This window comes from Notolabrus celidotus, unplaced genomic scaffold, assembly GCF_009762535.1.
Source record: "Notolabrus celidotus isolate fNotCel1 unplaced genomic scaffold, fNotCel1.pri scaffold_551_arrow_ctg1, whole genome shotgun sequence".
Lineage (NCBI taxonomy): Eukaryota > Metazoa > Chordata > Actinopteri > Labriformes > Labridae > Notolabrus > Notolabrus celidotus.
In genome coordinates, this window is record NW_023260351.1 from 1 (window position 1) to 11479 (window position 11479).

Sequence of the window (11479 nt, forward strand, 5' to 3'; positions counted from 1 at the left end):
CTAAAGGATCGATTGCTTCATATTCTAACGTGTCAGACGATCCTCAGTCTGCCCCCTAGTGGTCAGAAACCTTCAGAGATCTGATCCTGAGTGTGTGAACAGAACACAGAGAGAGAGATATCGTACCATGAAACCTTCTGTTGATCAAAGTAAAGAGAAGAGATCAGACTAACCGCCTCATCACGCCGTCGTTCACGTGTAAACCTGATAAATCTGGATGATGAGAGTCTGCTCACAGTGAGTTTGGACTAAATGCTCTCCTTCTGTATTCTAACTTCTTTGGGCTCTGACGGCGTTCAGGCTCTTAAAGGACCTGCTTCATGCGTCAGGTCGATCAGATGAAGATGAGTTCTCAGAGGAGAAGAATCGATCAGACACAGATTCAGTCCGTCAGGTCCGGTCTGATCCTCCAGCAGGAAGGAGGTCTGCACCACAGGGAGGATCCAGGCTCCAGGTCTCGTCCTCTCTCTCACATAAATAAATACTAAGGATCATTAAATGCTGAATAAATTAAGAGATGATGTCTCTGCGTGTGTCTCTGCTCGTCTCTCCGTCACAGTGTGTTCCCCATGCTGCTGCTCACCAGACCTTTGATATTGGTGATGGGCCGGACGTCGTGCAGCTGCTTCCTCCTGTCGATGAAAGTGGCCAAACGCGTCGTATCCAGGGGCGTCTTGGAGTACTCCCCTCCGTGCGGACCCCCTCGACCCACCCACGGGTGCTGCAGACAGGAAGTGGCGCTCGGCCTCTTCCTGGGGTCCTGCTGCAGCACCGAGGACACAAAGTCTCTGGCGGCCTGGCTCACGCCGCTGAAGTACTCGTCCGGGAAGCAGAAGTCCAGGCGGCAGATGTTGACGCAGGTTTCCTCCGGGGACTCGTCCAGAAACGGGGACACGCCGCTGAGCATCACGTAGGCCAGGACGCCGACGCTCCACACGTCCGTCGCTACAGAGACCGGGGTCCCTCGGATGAGCTCGGGGGCGGCGAACTCCGGGTTCCCCAGCAGGAGGTGGACGTAACGGCGGTGAGCCGAGAGCTGGACGGCGTCGCCGAGGTCGATGAGCTTGATGCTCGGGGTCGGCGTGTGGAGGTCCACCATGATGTTCTCAGGCTGCAGCAGAGAGAGAGGAGAGGTTAAGAATGAACAACGTGTCTGTTAGAGATGATGAAGGATTCAGAACTACTCTAAAGAGATGATGAAGGATTCAGAACTACTCTAAAGAGATGATGAAGGATTCAGAACTACTCTAAAGAGACGATGAAGGATTCAGATCTACTCTAAAGAGATGATGAAGGATTCAGAACTACTCTAAAGAGATGATGAAGGATTCAGAACTACTCTAAAGAGACGATGAAGGATTCAGAACTACTCTGAAGAGATGATGAAGGATTCAGAACTACTCTAAAGAGATGATGATTCAGATCTACTCTAAAGAGATGATGAAGGATTCAGAATGACTCTAAAGAGATGATGATTCAGAACTACTCTAAAGAGATGATGAAGGATTCAGAACTACACTAAAGAGATGATGAAGGATTCAGAACTACACTAAAGAGATGATGATTCAGAACTACTCTAAAGAGACGATGAAGGATTCAGATCTACTCTAAAGAGATGATGAAGGATTCAGAACTACTCTAAAGAGATGATGAAGGATTCAGAACTACTCTAAAGAGACGATGAAGGATTCAGAACTACTCTGAAGAGATGATGAAGGATTCAGAACTACTCTAAAGAGATGATGATTCAGATCTACTCTAAAGAGATGATGAAGGATTCAGAATGACTCTAAAGAGATGATGATTCAGAACTACTCTAAAGAGATGATGAAGGATTCAGAACTACTCTAAAGAGATGATGAAGGATTCAGAACTACACTAAAGAGATGATGAAGGATTCAGAATGACTCTAAAGAGATGATGATTCAGAACTATTCTAAAGAGATGATGAAGGATTCAGAACTACTCTAAAGAGATGATGAAGGATTCAGAACTACTCTAAAGAGATGATGATTCAGAACTACTCTAAAGAGATGATGAAGGATTCAGAACTACTCTAAAGAGATGATGAAGGATTCAGAACTACTCTAAAGAGACGATGAAGGATTCAGAACTACTCTAAAGGGATGATGAAGGATTCAGAACTACTCTAAAGAGATGATGAAGGATTCAGATCTACTCTAAAGAGATGATGAAGGATTCAGAACTACTCTAAAGAGATGATGAAGGATTCAGAACTACTCTAAAGAGATGATGAAGGATTCAGAACTACTCTAAAGAGATGATGAAGGATTCAGATCTACTCTAAAGAGATGATGAAGGATTCAGATCTACTCTAAAGAGATGATGAAGGATTCAGATCTACTCTAAAGAGATGATGAAGGATTCAGATCTACTCTAAAGAGATGATGAAGGATTCAGAACTACTCTAAAGAGATGATGAAGGATTCAGAATGACTCTAATGAGATGATGAAGGATTCAGAACTACTCTAAAGAGATGATGAAGGATTCAGAATGACTCTGAACTCTGTGATATCTGTGAACACTGAAGGTCTGTTCCAGCTTTAAATCAGGAACCAGACGGAGCGTTCATGTCGTCCCCTCGTGTGTTTGATGATCTTCACTGTTCTATAAATCTGACTCACTTTAAAAACAACATGAATCCATTAAAGGGATCATAAAGTCTGAACCTTTAGATCCCCCCTCACTCTGCTGGAGTCTTTCTGAACCTCCTGTCCCTGACCCCGTCCCCCCCACACCGTCCTCACCTTTAGATCCAGGTGTGCGACTCTGCAGGTGTGAAGGTGCTGCAGGGCTTCTAGAGTCTCCTTGATGAAGAACGCCACCTTCTCCTCCATCAGCTCGTCGTGGGCGACCAGGTAGTCTAGCAGACGGCCGTCCTCCAGACTGAGACGCACGGACACAAAGATCAGTTTAGTCTTTAATGGAGAACTTTAACTTGATTTATCTTTATTCTATTTAACTCATTAATTTAAACATATTAATTTGAGTATTTATTCTTCTGTTATTTCCTTTTTCATTGATTATTTGAATGATTTTAATCTTTCTGTTTCTCTGATGTGAAGTCGTCTTTTTAAAACCTTTTTATTGATCTGTTTTTTAAACCTCTATAACAAAGAGGTAATGCTCCCTGTGTTCCCTCACTTCATTCAGTTTAATGTATTTCTTCTTCTTCTTCATCTTTGTGTTTTATTTGGTGTTTTGCATTGTTAGATTTGAGTCTGTTAAAGGTTCATTCTGTTTTATTCGTTTTTAAAGGTTCTTTATAAATAAAGTTATTAGATATTATTGGTATTAATTGATTAATAAGTCATGAACGGTGAGAACTCAGCGTGAGACAGAAACAGGTTCAGGTTCAGACTCACAGATCCAGGACCAGCATCAGACAGGTGGGAGACTCGTACGTGTCCAACAGCGCCACCAGCTGGTGACTCTGGACGTGAAGGAGGACGTCGGCCTCGTGAGCAACCTGCTCCTTCTTCTGCATCTTCTTACTCACGAACTTCACCGCCACCTGATCCAGACAAGGAGACACGAGTCAGGTCACGTGACCACGAGGGGAGAGACGACGCCGTGGACTCAGACGAGACGGAGTAACTTCAGGATGACGGACATGTGAGAGGGGGAGGAGCTTACAGAGAGAAAAACTAACACCAAAGAATAACCAGGGTCTAAAAATACAAAGAAAGGACAAACTACAGACTAACTTCATCCTCTCTTCAGTCTTAATAAACATGTTGGAGTCTGACTTCAGGCTGCAGCTCACTAACATCTGAACCCTGACTTCAGAACATCTCGTTAACTGGAGCATGAAGCTGTTCGTGATCGTTACCTCTTTCTTTGAAGACTTGTTGAGACATTTTCTGACCACTGAGAATCTTCCCCTGTGAGACAGAGAACATCAGTCCACACCCGAGCTGAAGTAAGGTTTTTATAAGATCCTTCTATCATCATGGAAGACGTTTATTTACCTTCCAATCTCACAGAGCTCATTAAACGTCGACTCAAAGTTCTCCTTCCACTGGATCCCCGTCCCGTCATAACCCGAGTCTGCACAGAGGACGAGACGGACAGAGGGACACGTTTACATTTCATCACTGCATGACTCTTTCTCTTCTTCCTCTACACACCATCCAATCACTCCATCAATTTCCTCTCATCATGGTATAACAATGTACAAAGAGAGCTGAAGACACGGCTGGAGATAGAAAGAGTGCTGCATGTTTATGAGGGATTGTTTGAACAAGAGGAAGCTGTAAATGTGTCTCTGCAGAGATAATCAATACAAGAGAAGCTGTGACACACGACCCCTTAGTCAAAAGATAAAAATGTAATATCATATAAAGTTATAAAGTGGGAAAGAAGAAGATGCATCATTTAAATAAACTGCGTCAGTAAAAATACAGAATATGCACGATGGTTCTGGAGGAGGAGCTTCACAACGTGCAGAGATGCAGAGATGCAGAGATGCAGAGATGCAGAGATGCAGAGATGCAGAGACGTGCACAAAGATGGTCAGTGTGAATATCTTACAGCCTTAACGTTACAGTCATGACCTGAAGCTGCAGGGCCAGATCAGAGTCATGTGAGGGGTGAAATAAGTGTGTGTGTTTAGACCTACTGGTGCTGGCCAGTGTGACCATGTTTGAGGCCTCGGATGGCGGGCCGACCCCCCAGCGGTTCGAGGCCCTGACTCTGAACTGATAGTGACCTCCAGGGATCAGGGTGTCGATCTGAACACACTCCTCTCTGCTGCTCGCCACCTGCTGCCAGACCAACGAGTCTGAGAGAGAGAGAGAGGGAGAGAGAGAGAGAGTGAGAGAGAGAGACAGAGAGAGAGTGAGTGTGAGTGTCTCTGCATGTCCTTTAAAGCAGACGTCCTGTCGTCCTCACACACCTTCCTGTCGGTACTCCACGGTGTAGCTGCTGACGGAGCAGTGAGCGGAGGAAGCCGGAGGCGGCCAGTGGATCATCACCGCCGTGCTGCTGGCCTCCTGAGCCACCGGCCTCCCAGGGGCTGCTGGGATACCTGGAGAGGAGAACACGCTCACACCTTTAGAGACTCAGGGTTTAAGAAGAAGATGAATCATTAAAGCCTCTCTTCTGACCCCCATGGACCGAGCAGGATGAGAGTTTACTGAAGCAGCATGAAACATCTGAGTCCTTGTTCCACGTCTGAAGCTCTGACTCGTTACCTTGAACTTTGATGGATGCGGAGGAGGAAGCAGAGCCGTGGTCGTTGACGGCGACGCAGGTGTAGATCCCCGTATCCTGAGGCATCAGGTTACAGACCTTCAGCAGGATGTCCCCCGTGTCTCTGAGGATGGGAAGAGGTGGAGGAGGTCACACACGTTCATGATGAAGGGATGAAGAAGGGATAAAGAAGGGATAAAGAAGAGCACGTGCTGCAGCCTCAGGCTCAGTGAGAGCTACCTGATGTCGATGGTGAAGCGGCTGTTGCTGGTCACGGGGTTCTGGTCCGGACCCTTCAGGGTGACGGAGGGTTTGGGTCGTCCGCAGACTTTACAGCAGAGGACCACGGTCTCTCCGAACGCACAGACCACGTCAGAGAGGGGGACGAGGAACTCTGGAGCCACTGCAGACAAGAAAGAAAGAAAGAAAGAAAGAAAGAAAGAAAGAAAGAAAGAAAGAAAGAAAGAAAGAAAGAAAGAAAGACAAATAAACAGACAAAGCTCAGACGGGCTGATTGATTCATTTCTAAAATGCAGTGTTCTCTTCTCATGACGTCTCAGATGGTCCTACTGTTGAGATGTAAACTTGAACTCTTCAGCTCTGACTCTGACTCAGTTTAACAAACAGGATCTTAATGAGACTCAGACTGAAGCTGAGACTCATTAAGATCCTGAAGCTGAGACTCAGACTGAAGCTGAGACTCAGACTGAAGCTGAGACTCAGACTGAAGCTGAGACTCAGACTGAAGCTGAGACTCAGACTGAAGCTGAGACTCATTAAGATCCTGAAGCTGAGACTCAAACTGAAGCTGAGACTCAGACTGAAGCTGAGACTCTTCATTGATCTGACTTTAGAGGCTTTAGAGGATACATGGTGTTACTGTCAGAGTTAAAGGACGTCTTTAAGTTCTGCAGCTTCTACAAATGATGTAGAAATGTTTCTGTTCAGCAAACTGAGAAGATGATCAAAGATCAGAATGATATATTTTCATCACAAGAGAGAAAACCTGCATGATAGGATCTCTTATTAATGCAATGACTGATTTACTCTTGACTTTATATTTATTTTGAAACCTGAGCAAACAGTCATAAACACGGTGTGTGTTTGTATGTTGTTGTTTAAATAAATGCACATGGATCATTAACTTCTAACCTTCTTCACAGTAAACACCCTGTTGTATAACCATGCAGTCTTTATATGTGTACCTTTAGTGTTCTTATTTCTCTGGACTTTATAAACGTCTCATGTTCTCTAACATTCTGCTGTAAAGCTGATCTGTGTTTCTAAAGGATGACTCCGTGTGTCTTACCTTCTTGGATGAAGTTTGGGTTTAAAAGCTGTAAAACAGAGGAGGTCAAAGTTCAGTTCAGACGAGTCAAGGTAAGAAAGTTCAGCTCAGAAAAACACTTCTTTTAAAATTTCACTTTAATCTGACATTCCTGTCTTTTTGAAACTTGTCCTTTAATATAAACACTTCCCCTCTTTAAACCTTTCCTCTATCAGAACATCTCTATCACTTCATCTCTATCAGTCCATCTCTATCAGTTCATCTCTATCAGTCCATCTCTATCAGTCCATCTCTATCAGTCCATCTCTATCAGTCCATATCAGTTCATCTCTATCAGTTCATCTCTATCAGTCCATCTCTATCAGTTCATCTCTATCAGTCCATCTCTATCAGTCCATCTCTATCAGTTCATCTCTATCAGTCCATCTCTATCAGTCCATCTCTATCAGTCCATATCAGTTCATCTCTATCAGTCCATCTCTATCAGTCCATCTCTATCAGTCCATCTCTATCAGTTCATCTCTATCAGTCCATATCAGTTCATCTCTATCAGTCCATCTCTATCAGTCCATCTCTATCGGTTCATCTCTATCAGTCCATCTCTATCAGTCCATCTCTATCAGTTCATCCCTATCACTTCATCTCTATCAGTCCATCTCTATCACTTCATCTCTATCAGTCCATCTCTATCAGTCCATCTCTATCAGTCCAACTCTATCAGTCCGTCTCTATCAGTTCGTCTCTATCAGTCCATCTCTATCAGTCCATCTCTATCAGTCCATCTCTATCAGTTCATCTCTATCAGTCCATCTCTATCAGTCCATCTCTATCAGTCCATCTCTATCAGTCCATCTCTATCAGTCCATCTCTATCAGTCCATCTCTATCAGTTCATCTCTATCACTTCATCTCTATCAGTCCATCTCTATCAGTCCATCTCTATCATTCCATCTCTATCAGTCCATCTCTATCAGTCCATCTCTATCACTTCATCTCTATCACTTCATCTCTATCAGTCCATCTCTATCAGTCCATCTCTATCAGTCCATCTCTATCAGTCCATCTCTATCAGTCCATCTCTATCACTTCATCTCTATCAATCCATCTCTATCAGTTCATCTTTATCACTTCATCTCTATCAGTCCATCTCTATCAGTCCATCTCTATCAGTCCATCTCTATCACTTCATCTCTATCACTTCATCTCTATCAGTCCATCTCTATCAGTCAATCTCTATCAGTTCATCTCTATCAGTCCATCTCTATCAGTTCATCTCTATCAGTTCATCTCTATCAGTCCATCTCTATCAGTCCATCTCTATCAGTCCATCTCTATCAGTCCATCTCTATCAGTTCATCTCTATCACTTCATCTCTATCAGTCCATCTCTATCAGTCAATCTCTATCACTTCATCTCTATCAGTCCATCTCTCTCAGTTCATCTCTATCAGTCCATCTCTATCAGTTCATCTCTATCAGTCCATCTCTATCAGTCCATCTCTATCAGTTCATCTCTATCAGTCCATCTCTATCAGTCCATCTCTATCAGTCCATCTCTATCAGTTCGTCTCTATCAGTTCATCTCTATCAGTTCATCTCTATCAGTCCATCTCTATCAGTTCATCTCTATCAGTTCATCTCTATCTGTCCATCTCTATCAGTCCATCTCTATCAGTCCATCTCTATCAGTCCATCTCTATCAGTCCATCTCTATCAGTCCATCTCTATCAGTCCATCTCTATCAGTTCGTCTCTCCTCTCTTCGATGGATCTCGTGTGCGTACCTCCATGCCGGACTTTGGGTCGAGGTCGTCGTCACAGTCAGACTCGTCTGAGGTGTGAACCTCCTGAAGGAGGTGAAGACGAGGAGGAGTGGAACAACGAGAGAGAAGAGAGTGAGGTTCAGGGTTTCAGGAGGAGGGGCAGAAGAGGAAGACAGAGAAACAGAGAGAAGGAAGGAGGGAGGTGAAGGTAGAGGAGGAGAGAGATCCGTAAACAGTAGAGGATAATGTGGGCGAGTTGGAGACAGGATTCTGTTAGTTTGTCTGATACTCACCTGAGATCTGATTTAACCCTTTAATGACCCACACACTGATCTATCTTTGATTCTCTGCTATCCATTCTCTACTTCTTTCTCCTCATCTTAAAAACAACTGTGTTCCTCATCTTTCATCCAGGACAGGTTAGACCATGCTGAATGTTGAAGTGCAGATGGACTACACTTCTTCTTCTAGCTTTTCTACAGACGTGTGGACATTAAAACCTGACCTGAAAGAGTCCCGTTATAAAGATCTGTCCTTTGAGAGTGTGGGAAACGTCTCCAGGTGGTTCAGAGTCTCATGCTTCATCAGCTCATAAACTGTCAGAGCTGAGAGTTTTGACTCTTCAGTAAAGCTCGTTCTCATAGTTTACATTCATAGATGTTTGCTGTGAATAATCTATAGATGATATTTTAAAGATAACTAAAAAGTAAAGGGTCATTAAATTAAAGAAACAGTTCTTCCTCGGGTGTTAAACCTTGAAATGAATGTGTCAGTGCTGACATGTTGAGGTTAATGATCCGTCCTCTGTGTGTTAGTCTTGTGATGTTATTGATGGATAAACTCTCTTTAATGAGCTCTAATGTTAGACCGCTACAGAACATACAGAACTTCAGACTCTGCCTCTATTCATGCAGGAGGAGGGAGAAATAAAACACAACACAAAAACAAAAACAAATCAGACTTTATTTCAATCAGTGCATCTGAAAATAAACCAAACCAAAGGTCCAGGCTTCTTCTGTGTGGTTCTCAACCTTCCTTAAAGTCTATCATGTTAGAAAGCTAGCTGATGTAAAAGCTACTGGCTTGTTTGTTACTAACACAGGGTGACCGTACTTCCCTGTTCGACGAAGACCTCCCTGTCTTCAACCTTCATGTCCTGAGTCCCAACAAATATCTGCAAAACCCTAACAGGTCCTGGTTTAACCAGCTAAAAACCAAAACAATGACCCATGTTTACAACGCACCTGTTAAACTGTGGTGTTAAAAAGAATGTTGCTATTTAACCAACAGAGAAACATTTCTAATGTTCCACGAGTCAAAGCTCAAGACTGCTGGGTAACGTCAGGTAGGCCCGCTGTCAGCCACTGTCAAAGGAAGTCAATCCCAAAGAGGTCCAGGAGATCCATCGTTCCTGTCGTCTGGACCTTGATCTCTGAACTCACCTTCAGGGTCTACCTCCTTCACAGTCTACCTCCTTCAGAGTCTATCTCCTTCAGAGTCTATCTCCTTCAGAGTCTATCTCCTTCAGAGTCTATCTCCTTCAGAGTCTATCTCCTTCAGAGTCTATCTCCTTCAGAGTCTATCTCCTTCAGAGTCTATCTCCCTCAGAGTCTATCTCCTTCAGAGTCTATCTCCCTCAGAGTCTACCTCCTTCAGAGTCTATCTCCTTCAGAGTCTACCTCCTTCAGAGTCTATCTCCTTCAGAGTCTACCTCCCTCAGAGTCTATCTCCTTCAGAGTCTACCTTCTTCAGAGTCTACCTTCTTCAGAGTCTACCTCCTTCAGAGTCTATCTCCTTCAGAGTCTACCTCCTTCAGAGTCTATCTCCTTCAGAGTCTACCTCCTTCAGAGTCTATCTCCTTCAGAGTCTACCTCCTTCAGAGTCTATCTCCTTCAGAGTCTACCTCCTTCAGAGTCTATCTCCTTCAGAGTCTACCTCCTTCATAGTCTACCTCCTTCAGAGTCTACCTCCTTCAGAGTCTATCTCCTTCATAGTCTACCTCCTTCAGAGTCTACCTACTTTAGAGTCTACCTCCTTCATAGTCTATCTCCTTCAGAGTCTACCTTCTTCAGAGTCTACCTTCTTCAGAGTCTACCTCCTTCAGTCTACCTCCTTCAGAGTCTACCTTCTTCAGAGTCTACCTCCTTCAGAGTCTACCTCCTTCAGAGTCTACCTCCTTCAGAGTCTACCTCCTTCAGAGTCTACCTCCTTCATAGTCTACCCCCTTCAGAGTCTACCTCCTTCATAGTCTACCCCCTTCAGAGTCTATCTTGGAGTCTGGTGCAGGTTGAGAACCACAGCTGGAGTCAAACAGAGACACAGCGTCCACTGTGTGTGTGTTTGGAGGTGTGAACACACACATGCGCGCACTCAGGGGTTAAGGTGTAAAATAAAAACTAAGTGGGGCGGAGGGCAGGTGAGGGGTATCGGCACACACATATGACATCACCAGCGTGCGCCGTCGGCCTGCTTTACTCACTTTGCCCTTCACCCGGGTGGCGGGGGAGGAGAGAGGGGGAGGGGGCGTGGTTTCTTTGGGCTTACGAAGGAGGCCGTTCTCCTGACCTCTGACCCCCAACGAGGAGAAGTCCCTGGCTTCAGCGCGCTTCCTGGCACGCAGTGTGTTCCAAGATAGAGACTTCCTGTACGGTACAGCAACAAGAAACATCAACCAGCCAATCAGGGAGGAGATCAGAGGGGGGGCAGATTCGTCTGGCTGCAGAGGCAACGTGGATGTGATGTCACGACCTCATGACACACCTCCATCTATCCAGGAGACCAGACGCTACTGAGCATGTCTGTGTTTAATGCAGTGACTTCCACTACAGAGTCATGTCTGTGTTTAATGCAGTGACTTCCACTACAGAGTCATGTCTGTGTTTAATGCAGTGACTTCCACTACAGAGTCATGTCTGTGTTTAATGCAGTGACTTCCACTACAGAGTCATGTCTGTGTTTAATGCAGTGACTTCCACTACAGAGTCATGTCTGTGTTTAATGCAGTGACTTCCACTACAGAGTCATGTCTGTGTTTAATGCAGTGACTTCCACTACAGAGTCATGTCTGTGTTTAATGCAGTGACTTCCACTACAGAGTCATGTCTGTTTTTAATGCAGTGACTTCCACTACAGAGTCATGTCTGTGTTTAATGCAGTGACTTCCACTACAGAGTCTTGTCTGTGTTTAATGCAGTGACTTCCACTACAGAGTCATGT

At 44.5% G+C, this 11479-nt stretch overlaps 1 protein-coding gene across 1 annotated transcript; it reads right to left on the reverse strand.

The window, feature by feature from the left end:
• Positions 1-457: 457 nt before the first annotated feature.
• On the reverse strand, positions 458-10993 carry LOC117809910 (kalirin-like). Its single transcript, XM_034679419.1, has 12 exons — positions 10743-10993; positions 8285-8347; positions 6525-6552; positions 5456-5618; positions 5218-5339; positions 4920-5051; positions 4644-4805; positions 3994-4072; positions 3855-3906; positions 3388-3536; positions 2770-2908; positions 458-1111 (listed from the first exon to the last, which is right to left on the reverse strand). The coding sequence occupies exons 1-12, from the start codon at positions 10929-10931 to the stop codon at positions 554-556; spliced, it is 1836 nt and encodes a 611-aa protein (XP_034535310.1). The 5' UTR covers positions 10932-10993; the 3' UTR covers positions 458-553.
• Positions 10994-11479: the final 486 nt, after the last annotated feature.

Bases quoted from the DNA above. Each gene is read 5' to 3' on its own strand.
- LOC117809910 (XM_034679419.1), bottom strand. From the start codon at position 10,931: ATGTTTCTTGTTGCTGTACCGTACAGGAAGTCTCTATCTTGGAACACA. The intron at 5,619-6,524 runs GTAAGACACACG...TCTTGTCTGCAG, and splicing joins CCCAAACTTCATCCAAGAAG to TGGCTCCAGAGTTCCTCGTC. The intron at 5,340-5,455 runs GTAGCTCTCACT...TCCCATCCTCAG, and splicing joins CGCTTCACCATCGACATCAG to AGACACGGGGGACATCCTGC.